Genomic DNA, 24,258 nt, shown 5'->3' with positions numbered 1-24,258 from the left:
ACAGATGAACTTGAACCAAACGGTCTGTTAAAGTGTTAAAATATTAGTTTTTGTACAAACAACGTTAGTAATAGTGCTATGATGGTTGAGAAAGTTAATCTGGACACTATGACAACCTCTTATTGTTGGTTCTCCAAGCTGCAAAACAATTTAGTGCATGCATTTCATTTTCCATTTATAACCCAATGAACTTTGCACACAAGATAAGGACCCAGAGATTTGTTTGATTAGAGCATGATAAATTGACAGATCTAAGAGATGTATTAAGACTAGCTATGTTATTAAGGATGAAGTGCAACTAAATGAAGCCCATCTATTGCCATTATATGTGATAACATATCCTGTCTGTTTATCTACTGTACATGCATTATCCTACATAATTTGTATACATAATATTTCAGCCTCTCCGATCAGTTTCTGCTGACTGATTAGGAAGACCTTAATTTATCTACAACACTATGCAAAAGTCACTTAAGATGTTTCACAAAAAACATTTGTCTGTAGGTGGTTATTTTATGTCTTCTGCTTTAATGGAGTGGTGGTGGTGCAGTGTCTAAACCACATAACTGGTAATCAGAAGGTCGCTGGTTCGATCCCCACAGACACCACCATTGTGTCCTTGAGCAAGGCACTTAACTCCAGGTTGCTCTGGGGGGATTGTCCCTGTAAAGCGTCTGCCAAATGCATAAATGTAATGTGCCAATAAAAAATAACAATTTAAGATTCTTAAAATTCCTTTTGCAAATAGAATAAAATAGAACAAGGTGTTCTGCAACATATGTTATGCCCCCCCTAGAGGCCAGATTTCAACATAGAGTCATCGTTGGTGGTCACACCAAATATTGAATGTATATTTGTATTAAGTTAAAGTTAAATTATACACGTTATTATTTTTTAAAACATCCACAATTTTTCACAACTGCATAAATAGTAACTACATTACTATTTATTCCAGAAAATGTATGTTAGGTATCAGTTCAAAGCCTTTATCCCAATAGTATCACATAGTACAGATATTTGGCACTTCTGCACCATCGGGACGAATGGTTCTGAGCACAGTGAGTAATGGTTCCAGTAATATTTCCACTTCAGCAAGTTCATAACAATTACACTGTGTGCCCAATTATTAGGCAAACTGTATTCCTCAGGATTCATTTTACTGTTGAACAAACACAATGCTCTCAGTCAATCCAAAATATTATTGAACCTCAAACCTGAATGTTTAACAAAGAAAAAGTGAGTTTTGTCATTCTCAGGGTAATATATAAGTTTGCACAATTATTAGACAACTAAATTACAAAAATAATTTCACTCAACTCAATTCCATCTGGTCCATGAAGAGCCACTCTCATTTCATCTGTCCATAAAACCTTCATATATTCATGTATTTCTTTGCCCAAGCTTGACACTTCAACTTGTGATCGTGTTTCAGCCTTCTTGACCTTGGCCATGTCTCTGAGCACTTGGCACCTTGTACTTCTGGACACTCCAGGTGGGTTGCAGTTCTGGAATAAGGTAGCATTGGAGGATAATGGGTTCCTGGTAGCTTCACGTTTAATTCTTCTCAAGTCTTTTGCAGTTAATTTGTGCCTTTTCGTCTCCATGTGTTTTTTGCACCCCACCCCACTATTTGCAACAAATCGTTTGATTCTCCAGTGGTCAAGCCTCAATAGTTTAGCTATTTCAAGAGTGTTGCATCCGTCTGAAAGGCATTTTACAATATTTGACCTTGTCAGTTAAATCTCTTTTTTGGCCCATTTTACCTGAGGTAATGAAGCTGCCTAATAATTATGCACACCTTGATATAAAGTGTTAGTCACTTTCACCACACCCTCCCTCATTACACAAATATATACTATTTGAAAATGATTGAATCAAATAAGTATTCAAGTTTATATGGTTTGGAGTTAGAAAATGTGCATGGAAGTAATGATAAGATCAGAATACTCACTTGCCTAATAATTGGGTACGCAGTGTTTAAACCATTCTTTGCCTGAATTTCTCAGCACTGTAGCTAAACTTAACACAGGACAGAGAACCCTGGTGGTCGGATGCCTGTAGTGATGTAGTAAATGTATAATTATGGTTATTTGGACAGCCAGTCCATTGTTATCCTGATTTCGCAGCACAACAGTGGACAAAGTAATTGTAACTGGGCCTAAAGTACAGCATGGCATGGTTCTGCTACTAGAAACTGGACCGATGGTGGAAAAGCACCTATTGATCCAAGATCAGAGCCAAACTAGTAGGAATTTTACCCGTATCCACCTTTTTCCTGAATGCTTGATACACAATTTGTGTAATCCTGTTTTCTTTTCTCCGTCTCCAGTGTTTTCAGCATGTGTTTTCAGCGAGTAAAGGCCTTTGCACACCGAACGTGAATTTTTGATAACATTTAAATTGACATTTAGTCATATAGCAGACGCTTTTATCCAAAGCAACTTACAAAATGAGGAACACAAGCAAGTCGTCAAACAAAAGCCAGTAATATCTGCAGTTTCATAACACAAAAGTTAGAGCAGAAGAAAGAAAAAGATTTGCTGTTTTTCCACAGAGAAAATAGGATGAATTTCACCAAGATGAGATTTTCTCCAGAAAGCTGACTAACACACTACAGCATATCTGCTTGGAAGTGGCAACAGATGATCGCACACGCTCCATCTCTCTCTCTCTCTCACACACACACACACACAAACACACACACATCCTTATTTCTCCAATAACTTGTTAGAATCAGCCCAAGCCATGATACTAGTTCTAAAGTGACGTTTTTGAGAGGCTTGGACACATAATTTGATAGCAACGTGCCGATTAGGATCTGTCATGTAAGAAAGTAGTTCCATGCACAAATGCATTTTTTATGACCGTACTCAGTTTTTCCAAATTTGTTCCAAACATTGAACTGTTGTATGTAAACAACATCACACGCACAGTCATGCTATATGGCCCTAAATCAGCACTGTGTTCATATATGCTCATATATATTAGTGCTTTTAGTCAATTAAAATCTTAATTGCAATTAGTCAATTTTTTTTTTTAGTTAATCACAATTAATCACAGATTTTGAAAGTGCTGAAATTTGACAATATATATATATACTTCTATTATTGTCAAAATATAGTTATTTCCTTCTTAGGAAGAAAACAAAACAATATGTAGCAATATTATATTTTATTAACATTTTCCAAATTATGTCTTCCTAAATATAACTAAATAAAATAGTAAAATGTTTTGTCACATCAAATGTTTCCCGAAGTCTAAAGGCCAGTTCACACTTCCCCAACAAACACCGACAGACACCAACACACTGATCCAACAAACTTGCGTCTTTGCGTGTCGTTGCTGGCTTTTGAAGACAACTGACAAGAAGGAGGTTACGAATGAAGCCAAACATGTGCGAATTAATATAGAACAATTTGGTGTGATTAATTAAACATGTTTTGCATGAAGACACTAGGCTATAAATTATTAAACACAACTTTGTTTTAAAAATATTTCTAGGAAGTTTTCTAGGATCTCTAATGTTTGGGGGGAGTGGTACAATGTATATAATTGATTCCATATTTTTTGTTGTGTTTGTTTGTCTTATGAATGGAATCAATAAAAATTGTTATTAACAAAAAAGCCTTGAATTTGTTGCAGGCAGCTACAGGTAGCCTGTGAAATGAGGTCAAGAGGGGGGTGACGTGGGGCACTCTTTGGTTGGTTGAAGACAAGACACGCCACCACATTCTGGACCAACTGCAGTGGCTTAATTGTGCTAGCTAGCTGGGAGGCCAGCCAGCAGAGCATTGCACTAGTCAAGTCTTGATATGACAAGAGCTTGGACCAGGAGCTGCACAGATCACATTCACACAGGAAAGGTCTGATTTTCTGATGGATTAACATTTAGAATATAAACAATGGATTCCAGCCATTCACACCTGAAGTGAATATTCATGCCATGACAAAGAAAATGTTTTTTTTTATTGTGTCGTTTTTTTTCTTCAAATTTTTGATTTGAATCACGTATCATGAGCCGCTGCAGTTACCAAAACCAGTTCAACTGGTGGTGCTAAAACAGAGAAAGCTGTTTTGACCACCGACATTAAATGCTAAAATAACTCTAGGAAGAAATCCTAATATATATATGTGTGTGTGTGTGTGTGTGTGTGTGTGTGTGTGTGTGTGTGTGTGTGAGCGTGTATTTATCACTTTGTGGGGACCAAATGTCCCCATAAGGATAGTAAAACCCAAAATTTTTGACCTTGTGGGGACATTTTGTCTGTCCCCATGAGGAAAACAGCTTATAAATCATACTAAATTATGTTTTTTGAAAATGTAAAAATGCAGAAAGTTTTCTGTGAGGGTTAGGTTTAGGGGTAGGGTTAGGTTTAGGGGATAGAATATAAAGTTTGTACAGTATAAAAACCATTATGTCTATGGAAAGTCCCCATAAAACATGGAAACACAACATGTGTGTGTGTGTGTGTGTGTGTGTGTGTGTGTGTGTGTGTGTGTGTGTGTGTGTGTGTGTGTGTGTGTGTATACAGTGGCACTGGAATAATGTACAGATTTTGCTCTTATGGAAATAAATTGGTACTTGTATTCACCAAAGTGGCATTCAACTGATCACAATGTATAGTCAGGACATTCATATCGTGAAAAATTACTATTACAATTTGAAAAAAAAAATCTGAACTTCTTAAACTACTTCAAAGAGTTCTCATCAAAAAAATCCTCCACCTGCAGCAATGACAGCTTTGCCGATCCTGGCATTCTAGCTGTCAGTTTGTCCAGATACTCCGGTGACATTTCACCCCACACTTCCTGTAGCACTATGCCATAGATGTGGCTGTCTTGTCGGGCACTTCTCATGCACCTTACAGTCTAGCTGATCCCATGAAATCTCAATGGGTTTAAGATCCATAACACTCTTTTCCAATTATCTGTTGCCCAATGTCTGTGTTTCTTTGCCCACTCTAACCTTTTCGTTTCAAAAGTGGCTTTTTCTTTGCAATTCTTCTCATAAGGAAGTTCTTCTCATGAAACTGGTGTTGAGCAGGTAGAATTCAATGAAGCTGTCAGCTGAGGACATGTGAGGTGTCTATTTCTCATACCAGAGACTCTGATGTACTTATCCTCTTGTTTGGTTGTACATCTGGACTGTAGTGTACACCTTTGTATGAAATCTTGTATAGCCTATGTATAGCCTTCATTCCTCAAAACAATGATTGACTGATGAGTATCTAGAGAAAGATGTTTCTTTTTCAACATTTTTGACCTAATATTGACCTTAAGACATGCCAGTCTATTGCATAATGTGGCAACTCAAAAAAAAACACTAAGACAATGTTAAGCTTCATTTAACAAACCAAAAAGCTTTCAGCTGTGTTTGATATAATGGCAAGTGATTTTCTAGTACCATATTAGCAATTTAGCATGATTACTCAAGGATAAGGTGTTTGACTGATGCCTGCTGGAAATGGGGCTTGTCTAGATTTGATCAAAAATAACTTTTGTCTTATGACTTTTGTATATATATATATATATTTATATATATGTACATGTGTGTGTGTGGGCAGGTTTAAGTGGTTTACGAGGACTTTTTTTAGGTTACAAACTGGTAATTATAAGGGTATTATGCTATAAATGTGACATTTCTAGTAATATTTCTAGTGTCTCCATAATTCAAATCACTTAAAAAACATACTAAACCATGTTTTATTGAAAATGTAAAAATGCAGAAGGTCTTTTTGTGAGGGTGAGGTTTAGGTACCTGTCATTTACTGCATACCACAGCGCCATTTTTTTGTCCATTATGCATAACACGGCGGCTAATTTTAGCTTATTGGGCCCATTCGGCACATTTCGCGGCCGACCCACCAGCCAGTTCGGTTCTCCCGGCAGCCAGTACGCCCTTGATCAGCCCCAAAGTGCGTTGGCACATCGGGAAAATGCCCATTATGCCAGATTACCAGTCCAGCCCTGAGCACCACCTATTCTAAAGGCGTGAATGAGTTAACGGCGATACTTTGCCTCGCTTTTAGTGTGAAAGGGCCATTTGTAGGCGATTTGTTTCACATTATCGTGTTATTTCTGGTGTGCAAAGGCCTTAATGTGATGTTTAGCGTATTAGTCTAATAAAAAATACAAAAAAGCATGTGGCTCCATAGTCACAATATTTTACATTCACAATGACAGAGCCTCACCAGTCAAGTTTAAGGAGTGGTTATATAACATGAAGGTTATGAAGGTTACTTTTGATAAAATCATTAAGTAGGCTACATCGAGTTGTTATGACAGCCAACAACTGCACAAGTTGAGCCTGAACTAATTTGTACCCCAACCAACACTTAAAATGGTGGCTGAAATCCATCTGGATCACTTGTTTTTACATTGTCATAATGAAGACTGGGATCAGAAAACAGTCCAGAGGCAATAAGAATAATCATGGCGCCACACAATGGTTGGTCAGGAAAGCTGTGGATAATCACTTAAAGGAATATTCTGGGTTCAATACATGTTAAGCTCAATCTACAGCAATTTTTGGCATAATATTGATAACCACAAAAAAATATAAACTATTTTACAAAAAAAAAACTAATTTTCATTCAAATAAAAGCAAAAATCTGGGCTACAGTGAGAAACTCAAAATGGGAATGGGGCCAATATGTAAACATTAAAATACTTAATATTTCAAAAATATAACACAAAATGTAAACAATATGCATGTTAACATGATTGTAGTGTGATAAAATTGCTTATTAACCTTTACTGTGGAAAGTTAAACAACTTTAAACAACTTTACAGCTCAAATAATACATGAGTTTTAACAAAAGAATTAATGTAAATGCTTTTATAAAATTATAAGCTTCACATTTCTGCATTTATACCCTCCAAAAGCTGGCCCCATTCACTTCTATTTTAAGTGCCTCCCTGCAATGCTTCTTTTTTTTTGCAGCAAAGGATAGACGGCTGAAATACATTTTGTGGTAATCAATATTATGCTACAAATGCTGTTGATTAATCTTAACTTGCTGTAAACCCAGAATATTCTTTAAATATTTCGCTAATATTTCATTTGTTTCTTACTGAGAATTTACTGTCACTAACTTTGCTCAGATTCACCAAAAGACCAAAGTGTGCTAACAAAAGTCAGAGATTTCATTAAAAACTCAAACATTTCTAATCAAATTACTCTTACAGAACTCCATCTATGGAATCATTTATGTCTATTTTTATTTAGAATTTAAGTTGATACTTAAATTAAACATAACCAAAGACATGAAAAGCAACCACTCTGCAATATCATTTTCTTCTGGAGGGATAGAACTTAACATCTAATTTAGATGCAATATGAATATTATTATTAATTTAATGGCCCCTGAATGATGACCGTACAGCCTTTGTATAATTTGGTGAAAGGCAGCAGTGGAGATCAGGGTCAGTGTCTATATAAGAGGAGCAGTCTTTCTAAGCAAACAGGCTTGACTAGATTCTTCAGGTAAGTTGTTCTTTTCTTTAGTGTAAGATAGTGATGATTGGCAGGCAAAAGGCTTTACAATGGAAGAAAAGGCACATCAAAAGATATCTTTGCAAATAAGTAGATTTTTTGAGTTCTTCATTTTAATTTTCTTTATTAGAGCGTACATGGCCTTCATCATTTATTTTTGTAAAGTCTTTCATATTTCTTATGGAAGTAAAAGTGTGCTTAATTTGATTGGATTACTCAGTTATTCTTCAAAATTGTTTTTTTTTTATTATTATTATTTATTGATTGTAATTAGTAATGTTTGCTAAGGCAACAAATAGCTGCTCATAATACTAATTATGTTCATATTTGTGTTAGAGTTAATTAGTTGATCTTACTTGGATTTTTCAATGCAATTGGTTTGCATGCTTAATGTTCTTAATGTACTTATTTGGCTCAAGTTCACCAGAGGCAACATTAATTTACCCTCATGGTGACTTCACAAATATCTCAATTATCAACCAGCTACAACAATACAACAACAATAGTGATAAGAAAGAATCTTTATTTTTTACTTAAGTTCCCTTGTTTTGACCAAATATACATAAATTATTCAAGAGCAGGGGCTTATGGTTATTCCACACAGGCGCGATTTTGTACTTGAAAAGTTTGAGCTTGTAGTAATCAAAGCTAAAGTTTAAAGAATGTAAATATTTGAGTTATGATTCCAATTTTTTGGATTTAGAGAGTAAACGGTAATTAAAATTGTAAGACTAGTATAAACTTAAGCTTAGGTTGAGTAAACAATGTTTTTTACATTTTGAAATTACTATTACTATTTACATTGTATTTTAATGTGGCACAAAACTCATAACAAACTATTGAACTATTTTCACTGGCAGATGATTAAAAGGGTGACTCTACGGTGAGCCGTGGGCTATTTTGACTTGCGCCTGTAAGCAACAACACAGCACACCCTAGCAACCACCAACTAACGTCATAGGAAACACTCAGAACATACTCAAATGTTCTTAGAAACCAATTCGTAAAAAATGATCAGGACAACTTCAAGATCGTTGCGACGAGTTTTGCATGTCCAAGCACTACACACATTTTCTTCAGAAAATGCAAAAAACCTGTTTGTTTTCATATTAATTGTGGGTCTTTACATCCCTCAGATATTCCGATACACTGCCAGCTATAATGTCGCCTATGTATGTTGTTGGCATGCTGGGACTTTTGATGAAGGCAGCCATGCCTATGTGTGCCCCCACTGAGTACACACTTTACATTGAGAGGCAGGAGTGTAATTACTGTGTGGCTGTCAACACCACCATCTGCATGGGCTTCTGTTTCTCCAGGGTAAGTGGATAGCTTATGCAAGAGAGACAGAGTGAGATAAAGAGAGTGCGGTGGGGGGCTGTATTGAAAGGTGAGAAGTTTCCAGTTCTGTGATCATTTTGTTCAAACCTGTATGACTTTCTTCCATGGAACACAAAAGGCTGTATTTCATTGTAATTCATTAAAACCAGTAATTGGCATGTAGCGCATGGTGCCAAGTTTTAGCAGAAGAGTGAATGCGATTTGAGAATTGTGGCAGAGACTAGTTAAGATTTTTTGTAAGTAGCAACCTCAATTTCAGTCTGTTCCTCACACAAAGCTATCGAATGGCTCCCGAAGACTTGGAATATAGCGGCTGAGTCAGTTGGACAACTTTTGTGGTATTTATATGCTGCTACTTTATCCTTTTTTGGAGCTTGACAGCTCCTGGTCACTATAAGCTTTCATTATTTGACATTCTGCGAAACATCCACTTTTCTGTTCTACTAAAGAAACAATGTCATACAGGATTCAAACAACATGAGGATGAGCATATGGCATCAAATGTGTCATTTTTGGGTGAACAACCCAACAAACACTCAATGAGCACTTTATTAGGAACACCTGTACACTTACTTATTCATGCGATTATCTAATCAGCCAATCGTGTAGCAGCAGTACAATGCATATATATGCAGATACGGGTCAGGTGCTTCAGTTAATGCAAAACAGTCTCTAGAGTTTACTCAGAATGGTGCCAAAATCAAAAAACATCAAGTGAGCAGCAGTTCTGCAGACGGACACATTGATGATGAGAGAGGTCAACGGAGAATGGCCAGACTGGTTTGAGCTGACAGAAAGGCTACGGTAACACAGATAACCACTCTGTACAATTGTAGTGAGCAGAATAGCATCTCAGAATGCAAAACACGTCTAACCTTGAGGCAGATGGACTACAACAGCAGAAGACCAAGTCGTGTTCCATATTGTGTCTAATAAAGTGCTTAGTGAGTGTACGTTGTCTTATGACAGCTCATAATAATGTGTATGAGATGGCGAAATTTTATGATATCACACGACTTGTATGAAAACATACAAATTGTATTCTCTCAGAAGCCAACCAATCAACAAACAAAATATAAAACCTATACAATTCTGGACTCAAATTTTAACTTGCCTATTATCCAATACTTTAATTTAACAAATGAAACATCTGTAAACAAATTTGGTTTCTAGTCCATATTTATTTATGCATTACAAATGTCTGACGTATGTCAATAACCTGTTGTGTTCTTCCCTCGTACACAACAGTCATGTTCCTATATTACAACCATGCTAATGTTTCAAGTGGTTCTACTTTTTGGTTAGGTTTAGGGTTTGGATTAGGGGTTTAACTTTGTAATAACATTGTAATAAAAATATTTGTTGGTTTGTTTATTTTTCTTTATGGGTGTAAAATAAGTTTTTCTCCAAGCCAACTTGTATGATTTCTTATGATTTCGCCATCTTGTTATCATTATTACGACAAGGGATCTGAATTTTTTGGGCAAATTTTAACAAATACCTAGAGGCCGATGCACAGATATTTTGCATTTTAAAGAGCACCACAGTGAAAGATAATACAAGATAAAAAGATACAAAAAAACGAATTATGATAACATTGTGATTTATATGAAAAAAGGTTATTTTGTACTTCTAAAACATATTTGCACTTCTGTTTTTGCAGTTTAAGATGTAGCCTTTTAAAGTTTAGCAATCGCACAAAGCCATATTGCAATTACAATCTTAATTTAATCAATCATGCAGCATTAATGGATATCATACTGATATCTCAGAAGGTTTCAAAATGTTTTGAATGGTTTCCCTCATCAAGTATCTTATAGGTAAGTGCCGCTTTCACACCTGTAGTGTCCATTAACGGCGTTGTTTCTGCATTAACATGAGAAGGAGAAAGAATAAAAATGAAATGTTCTTAGGAATGCCAACCCTTCAACATTTAGGCTATTATTATTTCTCGATTGTGCATTGCGTGTTACTGATAAATTATAAATAAACCATCTGTTCGTCATACCTGTGTTTTCATGCAAATTACCAATATGCCAATGCTTTTAATTTGCATCCCTAATTATGACATGTCATGAGATCAGGTTGAAACAATCCCTTTTAAAAAAATAAAGTAGGATATCCCAGTTCATCATCTGGTGAAACAAAGTACTCTCCTGTGATGTACAACGAAGAAAAGCCAGAATTTTGTACATGCATGATTTCAAGTTCTCCTAAAAATATCTGGTGACATTAATGTGGCTTAATTGGCCATCTAATATTTATTTACAGGACAGTAATGTGAAGGAGTTGGTTGGTCCCCGTTTCCTGGTCCAGAGGGGCTGCAGCTATCAGGAGGTGGAGTACCGAACTGCCATTCTGCCTGGCTGCCCACCATACGCAGATCCTCACTTCACCTACCCGGTTGCCCTGAGCTGCCACTGCAGCACCTGTAACACACACAGCGATGAATGTGCACTCAAAACCAGCAACGCTGGGATAAAATGCTCCAAACCGGTGCGTCTTTTGTATCCCGACCCTGAAGAGAGCAACTATATCCAGCCATACTGGGAACAGTACGAGTGACAGTTGTAATTATCTATGTGGATTTGTATTATTCTTTGACTAAAATCATCCACACTCACAATAAATTATTTGTTCATTGGTTTTAAAGTGTTTACACTGCAGTTGACCTTGGGCACTTGCTTCATGGATGGAAAATTATCGAGTTAACTTTAGTTTCCTATGCAGTCATGTTTGATGAACACTAAACTACAACTCAAAAGTTTGGACACACTTGCTTCAATGTGTGTTTTTTTCTCATGATCCTAAAAGTATTTTGATCTAAAGGCTTGTACTTAAAAAAGTGACATTAGATTTGTAGACTAATATAAATTGTTCTTGTTTATTAATTTAGTTACAAAACTAACATTTGCTGTCTTTTTACTGGTTAGTAATAGAAAAACAGTCAAAAAGTACCCAGCATGCATGGGAACACCTTCGGTGCTGTTTAAAAAGCATCTCAGGAAGCACCTCATGAAGTTGGTTGAAAAAACGATGAGACTTTGTTTAAAGGGATAATTCACCCATAAATTAAAATGCTCTCATTATTTACATTTCAGCTCTGTGGGTCAATTTAATGCAAGTGAATAGTCATCAAAACTTTGAAGATCCAAAAATCACACAAAGGCATCATAAAAGTAATCCATACGACTCCAGTGGAATATATATCCATATATTCAGAAGTGATATGGCAGGTGTGGGTGAGAAACAAATCAATATTTAAGTCCTTTTTAACTATAAATCTCCACTTACACTTTCACTTTCTTTTGTTTTTGGTGATTCACATTCTTCATGCATATTCCACCTACTAGGCAGGGGGGAGAATTTATGGCTAAAAAAAAAAAAGAATTCTCTCAACCACACCAATTATATTGCTTTAGAAGACATGAATTAAACCACTGGAGTTGTATGGATTACATTTGTGCTGCCTTTATGGTCTTTTTGGAATTTCAAAGTTCTGGCCACCATTCTCTTGCATTGTATGGACCTAAAATGGGTGAATACTAGAGCCTTTTTTTTTTTTTACTAATTCTGAAATCTTGCCATTTGACTTTGCATATATGTTTTTCATTAAAATAATTGCTTTACATTTGGTGGAGGAAACAGCTGGGCCCCCAATATGTACAGTATATCGAGGAATTAAAACTCAGAATCAGGTTTGCCATCAATTGAGAGCATCACAAGTCAATGGGATACAGTTGTTCAGAAAGACAGTAGGAGAAGGAGAAAAAGAAATTAAATAGAGAATGAAAGAAAGGCCATTCAAAAACATTCACAAGCAATTATAGTCATATGCTAATTTAATTAGAGGTGTCACAGTACAACAATTCCTAAGATTCTGATAGGTCACTTACTTATTTTTGCTCATTACAAATATGGTCTGTTTCCACCTTCATGCAAACAATAATTAGTTAGCCATAACATCAAGTTCCCATCATTGGTTTTACAGAACTTGTGTGCAGATGTCATGGGTTAGCTATAAGTTATGACTACTCGTCTTTCTCTAAAACAAGAAGGTACCAAGGAGAGCCATTCAAATCCTTTGATGTTTTTGACTATGGCAAAGTCACATGTTGGAGTGCACTATAAACAATCCAAACACTGAATGAGTTAGACTGGATGTCGTCTCCCTAACCTTGGTGGAATGCAGGGCCTCACCATCTGTGGTAAATTAGAACAGATCATGGAGAAAGACAAAGAGCACACTCACAATGCCTAGTAAGGCACATAATCACCTAAAAATGACAATAAAATCATAAAGAAATTAAATCAAAACAGGATCAAATGGTTGTAGAATAGTTGATTAATTATGTCATAATTATAAAAGATATATATATTTTTGTGAATAAATGCAGTACAATAAAAAAATCATATTCTCCGGGTGCTGGGCTAAATGAATAATCACTGTTATTACATTCCTGACCCTCAGTCACCTAGTGAACATAATAAGAATAAACGAGGATGATAAAAAGATGAGCTATAACTTGTAACAGTAAAAGGGAATTGAATATTCACTCCTTCACTCACCCTTTTTTTGACCGGTGTGGGGATTTAAAATCAAACCCTTCACATTAAACCATAATAATCTAATATGGTCTCTATATGTTATTGTCTTAGACGTAGCAGTCACTGAAGTGTGGTGTGTGTGTGTTGTATATGAATGCACTTTGGAAGATAATGCATATTTAGAGAGGCAAACAGCTGTGAGTTATAAATATATTATGAGCTTGGAGTGGAAGGGACTAGTGGAAGGTTAACCCAAGTTTGCATTAACTCCAACCAAAGTCATTTCTTAAGGTTGTTTATGACTGCCTTTATAGACAATGTCTTATTATATGTGTTATTGCAGGCAACCACTCTTATGTTCTCCTTTCATGGCTGTCACGCAATGATAAATTTATTTAATTTGTCTGACTATAGAGAAAGTCTATAGAGAATTGCTTAGATGTTTGTAAGTTACATCATTAGTGATATGGTCACATGCCTGAGGGTTGATGGCAGGACAACAGATAAATTAGGACATGATAAGGTCATGTCCTGCCTCTAAGCCAATGCCCTGTCTCCCCAACTGTTCTTTCTGAAAAACTACTACATTTTTTGGAGTTATGCCCACACCTTTTTAGTATCCCTCAACCTTTCTCTTCTGAATAGTGTTAAAAAAAAGAAGCCAAAATGTCTAAAAAAAAATAAAATAATTTTTAACCCCTTATTTACCCAAAGAGTATAGGGTCATTAAAGACCCGAGGTATGTTATAATGTTTGGTGAAACACCTACACATTTAGGGGTTGAATAAATATTCTGGGTTCAATGCAAGTTAAGCTCAATCTACGGCATTTGCAGCATAATGTTAATTACCACAAAAATGACTTTAGACCTGTCTCTCCTTTTTCTTTAAAAAAGCCCCACAAAAATCTGGGTTACAGTGAGTCACAATGGAAGTGAAAGAGGCCAATCGGTAAATGCTAAAATACTCACTGGTTCAAAAGAATAGCCACAAGACGTAAACAATATGCATGTTAACATGGTTTTAGTGTGATAAAATAAGTTACCAGCACGTTCTGTGTAAACTTTGTTGCCTTGATGACGTAAAGCTGTAAACCCTGAAAGCCTAATGACCGTAAAATTATGATTTAAACTTTGTACTTCAAATCTCAAATAAAACACAAGTTTTAACAGAAAAATTTATGTAAGTGCTTCAATAAAATGATAAGCTTCACATTTCTGCCTTCAAACCCACAAAAAAATTCGCCTGATTCACTTCCATTGTAAGTGACTCACTTTTTTTTAAGAAAAGGAGTGCGACATTAAGCCACAAATGCTGTCAATTGAGCTTAATTTGTATTACATCCAGAATATTCCTTTAAAATAAAGCAACACAATTTTAACTACATGGGTGGAACAATACCTTAAAATGACATTCTGTATAGGCTGAATAATAAAACTGACAAATCTTAAAATGCATAAGTGTGATTTACGAGCCAAACACACAGAATGATTATTGGACCAAATATTATATTGGCATTAGCCACATTTCTAAGTGACAGGTGAGTTTGACTGAATGCATGACTTTTGACTGCAACAACCAAAGATATTGGAAGCATTTTCTCCTCCCTTTTAAAAGTTGACATGCATCCTAATTATACATGATTATAGGGTAAGTTGGTTTTAACTTTTTTTTTTTAGCATTTTTTCTCATTTGTCCACAACCCCATCAGAACAAACTGATAATCCATGTTTGGTTGCGAAACACCGGTTGGAATAACTGCATCTAACACCATCAAATCAATACATTTTAATTGGTTACCTTTGCATTATGTAAAATGAATAACATCTTTCAGCTATTCTTTTATAATTTCTCCAAGTTAATTTTCCTTTAATCATATTCATTCACGTGTAGAAACAGCCATTCCACTGTAATCCCCATCACATTATTCAGGGCTTCCTGTCAGCTTGGTCACAATCCAGCCAATCAAATTAGAATGGCGCAGAAGATCTCTTGACAATAGCACATGAGTCTGTGTTGTGGAAGTCCAATGCTCTGATATAATAATACATCAAACAATAAAGTTGATGGAATCTGGCAGCTCAGCAGTCTTTAACATGGTTGGTGGGGCAAGCATACCCTGCCCATGTGTTCAGCATTCCTTTTGCTAAAACTGGCTAGACTTGAAACGTAAAAAAGCCAAAGGCTGAATTTCAATAGGGTATATGTGACTGCGGACCATTGTTTAAACAAGTTAAATAGTCTGTATCGTGCATTCTCAACTGGGTCTGTAATCTTTTATATGACCTAAATAGATCAACAAGTCTCAACAAGTCTGTAACTCAAACAAATGTGTCAGAATTGAAGAATTGTTCAATAAACAACATAAAAACAGTGTGGAAAAATCATACTGAACAGAATGATCAAAATTAACTTTGGATTTGTATATGTGAATGAGATCTGATCAATAAATCAAATAAAGCTATTACTGATCCCTGAGTAAAATAAATAGACTTTGACTGATTACCTTATCACATTGATTTCCAGCTGCTAAGTTGTGATAATTTTAATTGTATTTATTGTGTATGATTTTTTTTAAGCACATGAGTCAACTGTTTGCTTAATTTAGAGTTGCTTAATTTAGTTTCGATCCCAAGCAGGGAAACAGCATTATCTGTGCACTTTCTAGTAATCTGACAAGCGGCATTAGACTAGAAACTTCCAAGCATTAAGGAAGTGACAGATTTCAACAGCTTAAAGGAATATTCCAGGTTCACTACAAGTTAAGATCAATCGACAGCATTTGTGGCAGAGTATTGATTACCACGGAAATTCATTTGGACTCATCCCTCCTTTTCTTTTATAAAAGCAAAAATCTGGGTTCCAGTGAGGCACATACAGTGAAAGTGAATGGGGCCAGTCCTTAAAGGAAATAATACTCACTGTTTCAAAAGTATAGCCACAGAACATAAGCAATATGTTTACCAGCCCTTTCTGTTTGAAGTTAGCCAATTTTACAAATTTCTTAACTGTCTTCATGTCACAGATGTTTCATAATGTCTCAACAGATTAGGTACTAGAGGTCTTGTATAATAAAAAAGAATTATAGAAAAGGATAGATCAGTCTAAATGATTTTTGTGGTAATCAGCTGTTCATTGAGCTGAACTTGCATTGAGGTATTCCTTTAATTAGGTTGTTTAAACCAAATATGTAGACAAATATTGTGCCTCAAGGCAGTTTGAAACCACAGTTGAAGCAACAGGGATGGTTCAAATGGAGAGAGGAAAAAAAAAACAGAGTTAGAACTTGAAGGAATTTGCTCTATTTTAAGGCTTTATCTCAAGTCAAATTTTCACCTATACTTCACAGCTATTCTAATGCTAATTCTGGCGATCAGACTGTGTGGCAGTAGGCTATCGTGTTAGCAGTTTCAGTGATTGCCAAATACCACACTTTTGCTCGCTTTGCCAGGATATTTAAAACAAAAAAGCATGAATGCTCAACCATGTGTCACCCTGTGTTTAATTATGCGTATTAATACGCATCATTATTAAATAAATTAGTAAATTTTGAACTAAAATACAATTTCCTTGCTTTCAACTTCGGCCAGTGTAATTTGACGCCGGGGGACCCGTGACCACACCCGGCTACCTCTCAACTTTGACTCATAAAAAGGCGGTCCATAAAACAGACCAGCGAATGAAATATGGGTATGCGACTTTCACCCTAGCAGACGGCCCCGCCTCTTGTTTTAAAACCGAAAGGAAATTTCCACTCTTGTTCATTCAAATTGCCTCGTCGAGAAAGGTGCCAGACAGCTTGAATACTTGACAATATTTGAACACTTCAAAACAATTTCTGCTCATTTCTGAGGTGAGTGTTTACTTCAAGAGCATAAAAGCCAGCTTTATGACCTAATAGTAATGTAAAAGATAAAATAATTAAACTAGAAATTGATCAATACTGTGCAGCACGCCGTCTTTCCAAAGTGCTAACAGTCAACATGAGTCCGCTTACTATCAATAACTTATTTACGGGTGAATAGTGTGTGCATTTACGTATTTGAACTTATTTATACCGGCTTTGGTTAGTCGTGTAACGAACCAACAGCTTGGTTTGTTCGGACCGTTAGGCGGCAGTGTATATATATGAATATTCAAATATATAAAATCAAGTATTTGTGAGGAAATGGTTAAAGATATTAAAATGTCAACAAAATTACGAAGATTTAAATTGGCGTTAGTTGTGTGGAAAGTAATTCTGAAACATGTCTGGACGTGATTGCAGCTTGTTATATTCCTGAGAAGTGAATAGCACTAGGCCGCTATCTTCATTCAACAGAAGGAGGGATCAAGTTACACGTCACAAAGCCAACCCCCACCCCCACGGTGCAACCCTCAATGTTCAAGACAAATCTACGCCCTTGGTAGTGCGCATGCATTTCTAGAAAATTCTTGAGTCGGTCTTCTTTGAGCTTATGAGTCAGTCAGTGTTTTGGTCAGGGGATTATAGCGTCACCCGTTGGAAGAGCTTAATGAAAGTGAGGTGTAAGTAATTTTTTCCGGTTGTAGAGTACAAGTACCTGTCGGCAGGCTTATGTTATTAAATACCAGTCACTCTGTCTTTCCTCCAGGTCTCTGCATTAGAAGTCTGCACTTCCTTGACCGCTCACTACAAGAAGCTGTTTCACAACTCTTAACCGTCTTCACATCACAGAAGTTTCAGAATGTCTCAACAGATCAGGTACTAGAGGTGTTATGTAAAAAAAAAAAAATTGTTTCTGATTCATCTTAGATTTTTGAAAAGTGATGCATGTCTCTGATTCAGAAATTGAGTGTATAGTTTCGGAAATACCCCTTAATTGTTTTTTTTTATATTAATTATTAAATTAATCATTTAAAAATATGCATTTCATAATTTGTTTTTGTAAATATTGGCGTGATGTAATTAATTTGCTGTCCACTTCATCTAGTCTTTGAGTGTACAGTATTAGGCCTAATGAAGAGAATGAAGCCCCCTTGAGTTAATTTTAAATGTAAAATGTTCATTAAATCTGTTTTAGATGTGATATATATATATATATTTCACAAGTATTTTTATTTAAGTGAACATGTTTATTTTAAATATAGGCATGCTTAAATTCTCTCTTTTTTTTTTTTTTCTCATCTGAAGCCTCCCAGCCAAACTGATCAATGGTGGCATTGCGGGCATCGTTGGGGTCACTTGTGTGTTTCCCATTGATTTAGCCAAGACCAGACTACAGAACCAGAGACAAGGCCAGCAAGTTTACAAGAACATGTAAGAACCCTGCTCTTTTTCTTTATTCTTCTTAAACTGAAATGTACTATATGTATACATCTCATATTAAAAATATTGTGCTTAAACTATTGTCACTTTAAAAAAAAAAAATAATACAAGATCTATAAATGCATTCATTCATTTAGTGTCATTTTTTTTAATGATGAGTTGTTCATTTGAAAGTTGTGACGGCCTCAGCAGATCAGATGGAGGCTATATAGATTTTTGTTTAACTACCAATATATGTATATACATACATTTGAAGTTCAACAAAGGGTCAATAATATAGTATGATCAGTGTCATATTAGACACTCCTACTTTTCTATTGGCTGTGTAAGCCTTTGATTTGATAAGCTGCCATGCATCACTAACTAATCCTAGTGGAATGTGTGATGCATGGTCAGTCGTTTAATTCCACCTGACATGCAGCTTTAACGTCGATGGTCACTCCAAAGCCATATAAGGATTATGTCTAGACTGTGTCTCGTACATGTTGTGAACACATACTGAGCATACCACACACAATAGTTTATTTAGAGGAACTTACTAATGTAGAGTGATTCATTCTAACATGTCTTTTTGGTTGATCTTCAGGATTGACTGTCTGATCAAAACGGTACGATCTGAGGGATATTTTGGCATGTATAGAGGTAAGATTAACTAAATTTTATCACACGTGCCTTAATGCATAGTTGGGCCCTATATAGATCATGTAGATTATTATAGAGACTAGTATAGACCCCTATATGGTATGATGGGTACACCTGAATAGATTTTGGGAATACAGACAATATGACACTGGTGAATGATCCAGAATAGTTTGGCTTGTGCTATCATTAAATTAAAACCAAGCCAGTTTTTAATTTTTGCAATAATGGTGGCTGTGCAGAATGATATTTAACAGTATTAAAGGGATATTTCACCCAAAAATGAAAATTGTCAATATTGTTCCAATTCTGCATTACTTTCTCCATGGAACACAAAAGGATGTTAGACAGAATGTAGCCTCAATCGCCATTTACTTTCATTAAAATCTATTTGAATGGTGATCATAGCTTTCGTTCTGCCTAACATAGTCTTTTGATTTTACTTCAGTGCTGCCATTTACCAACCAGGGTAGTATACATCCCTTATTGTTTATTTTGAAATAATTATATATTACGTTTGGTAGATCAGCTTGTCCTTGGTTATTCAGTAGTCCAATTCAAAGTGTTCTTGAACAGTATTATCTGTAGTTTGAAGGAGATAAGAGTTGGAGATTTGTGCCGGGTCTCCTTTTCTGTGAGGAATGCTGTTGTTTGCATCTGTGTTTTTCATGTTACAGACATGGGTCCCGGCTGGGATAGTGAAGGCTAGCCGATAAGGCGCAGCCACGCTGGAGGCAAATCATTTATCATGGTTCTTACCCACTCTGCTCTATTACAATTAGGCACCAATTATATTTATTTTTTAAAATATAGATAATTGTTGAATCATTTTGATTTTTACGCTCCTTGTTTCTTTGTAGTTGGTTATTTTGTAAAAAAAAAATTTCACTTTCTTTACTGTCCTTGCTTTTGTCTTATTCGGTACTAACCCATCTTGCCATGTTCTGTTAAAATCTATAACTGTCTTTGTTGGATGTTCATCATCACTCACTCTAATTTTCACTGTTATCTTTTAAGATCTGTCTGGTCATTTATACAACTACTGTGCTTTGTCTTTAACTCTTTCCCCGCCAAACACAGAATTTTCCGGGTTTTATGAAAAAACGCTTCCCCGCCAAACACGGAATTTTCCGGGTATCAGTGTTTTAGGTGGTATACGGTAAGGAAGACCCGCGTGCATGTTTTGAAAGAGTACGCAACTCTTTGATCAAAGAAACAGGCTGCGATCGCTCTCAAACGTGAAGAAGTGGAACACCATACTAATACTAAATCACTTGTTTGATAAAAATGCCTTTTTCTCAGCTTTTTGTCCGAAATGTTGTTTTTGACAAAACCTACCTCTGTGGCAATAAAAAAAGAACAAATGAAGATAAAATAAAATCTTTTTTTTTTTTTTGCCTAAAAGCAGAGGCTCAGATCTTTATTTTGTTATATAGCATCTTCATATATTCATGGAAGAAAATATTCTGCGGGCCATTAAAGTTTAGCGAAAATCGTCAAAAACCCTGGCGGTGGCTGGCAACTTTTTTTAAAAACGCTGGCGGGGAAAGAGTTAAAGACAGTGGTATCTTAATATAACATGGTGTAACTCTTTCTGTAATGTGCCTGCATTCATTTCTTTGTTTCATTTATTTTCTGTATACTCTGACATTTCTTTCCTCTTATTTGAGCTACTAGTCAAAGTTCATGCAAAATCCCCCTCCATCATCAGCTCACTGTTCTCATAAGATTTGCTTGTTGTTACAGGCTGTTTAATGGATTTTTTTTTTAATAATCTCTTTGAATGGTATTGTTTGATAAGTTCACGATGTAGATTTATCTGGTGTGATGGTGGTGGGGAATGGGTGTTATTTACTGATCTATGATCAGTTGTTGTGTGTATTTCCTTAACCCTCTGTTTTTTGTCTTTTAGGTGCTGCGGTTAATCTGACATTGGTCACTCCTGAAAAGGCCATCAAACTGGCTGCCAACGACTTCTTTCGGCATCACCTTGCCAAAGATGGGTACGTTTACAACATGCCAAAGTTGTGAAGTAATTTTTGGCCTATACACTTGTTCAAACATCTATGGCCTCTAACAACTACAATCAGTGGTGGATTTAGAGGGGGGGCGGTGGTGTAGCCATACAAGCTAGAACCGCCACTGGCTGTAATATAATAAAATATTCTTTAATCTGTATGTGTAATCTTTGCATTATTACAGGAGAGGGCTGTCTGTATTTAAAGAGATGTTGGCTGGATGTGGTGCTGGCATGTGCCAAGTTGTCATTACTACACCAATGGAGATGCTAAAAATTCAGCTACAGGATGCTGGAAGACTAGGTAAGATTTACCCATTCAACTCATTGGAACAGCTGAATATAGTACTTTTAAAATTCGACTCAACTTTTACTTCCGCAATGTGACATTCACAAGTAGAACAGGACATTCTTTGATGGATAAAATGTAGTACTGGAGAACATGATTGTTTAAATCCACTGGTATTTAATAGAATTGTTGTTGTTTCAGAGGTGGAGCAATTTATTGCATTTTGATTTATTTAATTTTTTTTTTATTACATATATAATTTTTTTTTATTTGGAATAATGTGCACTAATTAATTGCTCACAAGACAAGGAATGTGTATTGCGTAAGGGTCAATTATGATTTCATGCTGACTCATGGGAGTCATAATATTAGTAATTATATGTGAAATGTTGAGTATGTGATTACTCAGAATTATTATTGTTACTTCACAATCAGAGCCAGTTACACTCCGTTGTGTTATAATAACTTTATAACAAACTTTTTGAACTCCTTCACAGCTGCACAGCAGAGAAAGCCAGGCATCCTCTCTCCCAAAAGACTGGTGGCCACAAACACAGTGTTGAGTCGCTACTATAATGTCGTGCCCAGCTCTGCACCCAGGGCCATATCTGCTACCCAGATCGCAAGAGAGCTGCTGCACACTCAAGGCATTCAGGGTCTCTACAAAGGCCTTGGCGCAACTCTACTGAGGTAATGCAAACATGCTTTAAAATCCAAAATATGCAAAAAGTGTAACTATGTTGACTATAAGACTAAATTTGTTTCCATCCTTTTTGCTTCCTTATACAGAGATGTGCCCTTCTCAGTGGTCTACTTCCCTCTCTTTGCAAATTTGAACAAATTGGGTAAGCCCTCCCCTGACAGCGTGGCGCCATTTTATTGGTCGTTCCTGTCTGGTTGTGTTGCTGGTTCCACCGCTGCTGTGGCTGTTAACCCATGTGATGGTAAATATTTTTTTCTCACTGTCTCTTTGGCGCTCTTTTAGAAGGAAACGCACATGCTGACACCTTTTTTTTTTTTTCTTCTTCTTTTTTTTCAGTGGTTAAAACCAGACTGCAGTCTCTGAACAGAAGTGCCAATGAGGATACCTACAGTGGGATAATTGACTGTTTCAGGTAACACATATGTAGAAATGAAATAAAAAAATCTAAGTTTTGTCATTTTTAGCTCATGTCTGTTAGCTTTGAATCCATTTATATCGTATTGTACTTTAGGACGGGGGGGAAAATATAGATTTTCCAATGTATAATAATCTTAATTTGAATGATATTGATTCTTAACTACTAAACATTGACACATTTTACTTTTAGCAGATATACATTTTGAATTTACAGTTTCTCTTTTCTGGGGATACAGACCAAAGCTATTAATGACTTGCACAGCATTCATTTTATCCAACGAGAACATAACCATTGCCTATTTTTCTTTCCTTCTACAGAAAAATTATGAAGCGTGAAGGGCCATCTGCTTTACTAAAGGGGGCGACCTGCAGGGCTCTAGTCATTGCACCGCTGTTTGGCATTGTGCAGGTCATGTACTTTATCGGGGTTGGAGAGTTTATCTTGAGCCAGTCCCCTCTAAAGCTAATCTCTGACTGAATACACCCCAGTACCTCTCCAAGATTCAACTAAGTGTATGGCAGCTACACAACAACCAACTGTACATTTACAACCAAGATAAACATTAATCAAGATTGTACAGTTGCTGTGGGAGGGCCAACTTTACACTGGTTATGTAAGAGTTTTTCTATCCTTACTGCACTTCCTGTGGTTTACACTGCTTATTTGATGAGCTGTGTGTGGCCAGAATTTGCACTTGTTGGTAAGGATACGTCTGGACAAGGGCGTGTAAGATGTGCTTACATTTTCAAGAAGCATATATGAAAGTGTCCCCTCAGTGAGGGAGACTGGTGTTGTTGTAATGACACTACATTCAACAATTATAGATTTTGTTGACTTATTTTCATCAATTCACTTTCTACAACCCTCTTTTTGTATGTATGTATGTGTGTGTGTGTGTGTGTATATATATATATATATATATATATATATAGTATGTATATGTGATTTGTTTCCATGTACAAGGATTTTCTGTTTCTGTCAATGATACAACTTTCAATGTTTAAACAACTGGGTGTTCAGGAAGCTTTTCAAAGCATTCAGACTTAAATTGTTATTATTTTTTTAGGGAATGTCATGAACTTTCATTCCACTGCATTTCATTCCATCAAACACCCGCCAACTGTTTCTGTTCTTGAGATGGTTTTGGGGAGACTACAACAAGGCTCCATGGCCTAAAATGTGTTAACCAGGATTACCTTGATGACTCCAAAACCAAGATACATTTAATTTATGCCACATATATATGCAATTTTGTTACATTGACAATACGCATCTTGTTTTTCTTTTTTTTAGAAAAAGCTTTTGTTGAATTATTTTGTTCTCTGGGATTTTGAATCCCATTTCATGTTGTTTGCCTTAAACATGGTTGACAAAACTCTGCACAGGGGTTGGAGGGACTCAAAAGCTAGATCTTTAAATGCTGTATTGTTTTTTCCATCCAATACTACAATATCCACAATATGTCACTTCAATGCAACATGTAGACTCAACATTGCAAAAATGAATAAAAAAAATGTCAACA

The 24,258-nt window shown here is 36.0% G+C and overlaps 2 protein-coding genes across 3 annotated transcripts; both read left to right on the top strand.

Annotated features, from left to right (window-relative positions):
• The first annotated feature begins 8,647 nt into the window (after positions 1-8,647).
• tshba (thyroid stimulating hormone subunit beta a) lies at positions 8,648-11,476 on the top strand. The gene is made up of 2 exons (XM_052129941.1): positions 8,648-8,815; positions 11,108-11,476. The coding sequence occupies exons 1-2, from the start codon at positions 8,657-8,659 to the stop codon at positions 11,399-11,401; spliced, it is 453 nt and encodes a 150-aa protein (XP_051985901.1). The 5' UTR covers positions 8,648-8,656; the 3' UTR covers positions 11,402-11,476.
• A 5,656-nt stretch (positions 11,477-17,132) lies between these two features.
• Positions 17,133-24,258, top strand: LOC127646368 (mitochondrial glutamate carrier 1-like). 2 transcript variants are annotated; one of them, XM_052129936.1, is made up of 10 exons: positions 17,133-17,236; positions 17,997-18,106; positions 18,536-18,661; positions 19,257-19,312; positions 21,222-21,312; positions 21,512-21,630; positions 22,113-22,305; positions 22,405-22,559; positions 22,655-22,730; positions 23,054-24,258. In XM_052129936.1, the coding sequence occupies exons 2-10, from the start codon at positions 18,090-18,092 to the stop codon at positions 23,211-23,213; spliced, it is 993 nt and encodes a 330-aa protein (XP_051985896.1). In that variant the 5' UTR covers positions 17,133-17,236; positions 17,997-18,089; the 3' UTR covers positions 23,214-24,258. The 2 variants fall into 2 exon arrangements, with proteins under 2 accessions (XP_051985896.1, XP_051985897.1); XM_052129937.1 differs by lacking the exon at positions 17,133-17,236 and adding an exon at positions 17,758-17,910.

The sequence above is a fragment of the Xyrauchen texanus genome, chromosome 7 (assembly GCF_025860055.1).
Source record: "Xyrauchen texanus isolate HMW12.3.18 chromosome 7, RBS_HiC_50CHRs, whole genome shotgun sequence".
Taxonomy (NCBI): domain Eukaryota; kingdom Metazoa; phylum Chordata; class Actinopteri; order Cypriniformes; family Catostomidae; genus Xyrauchen; species Xyrauchen texanus.
This window is presented reverse-complemented; position numbering and strand designations above follow the sequence as displayed.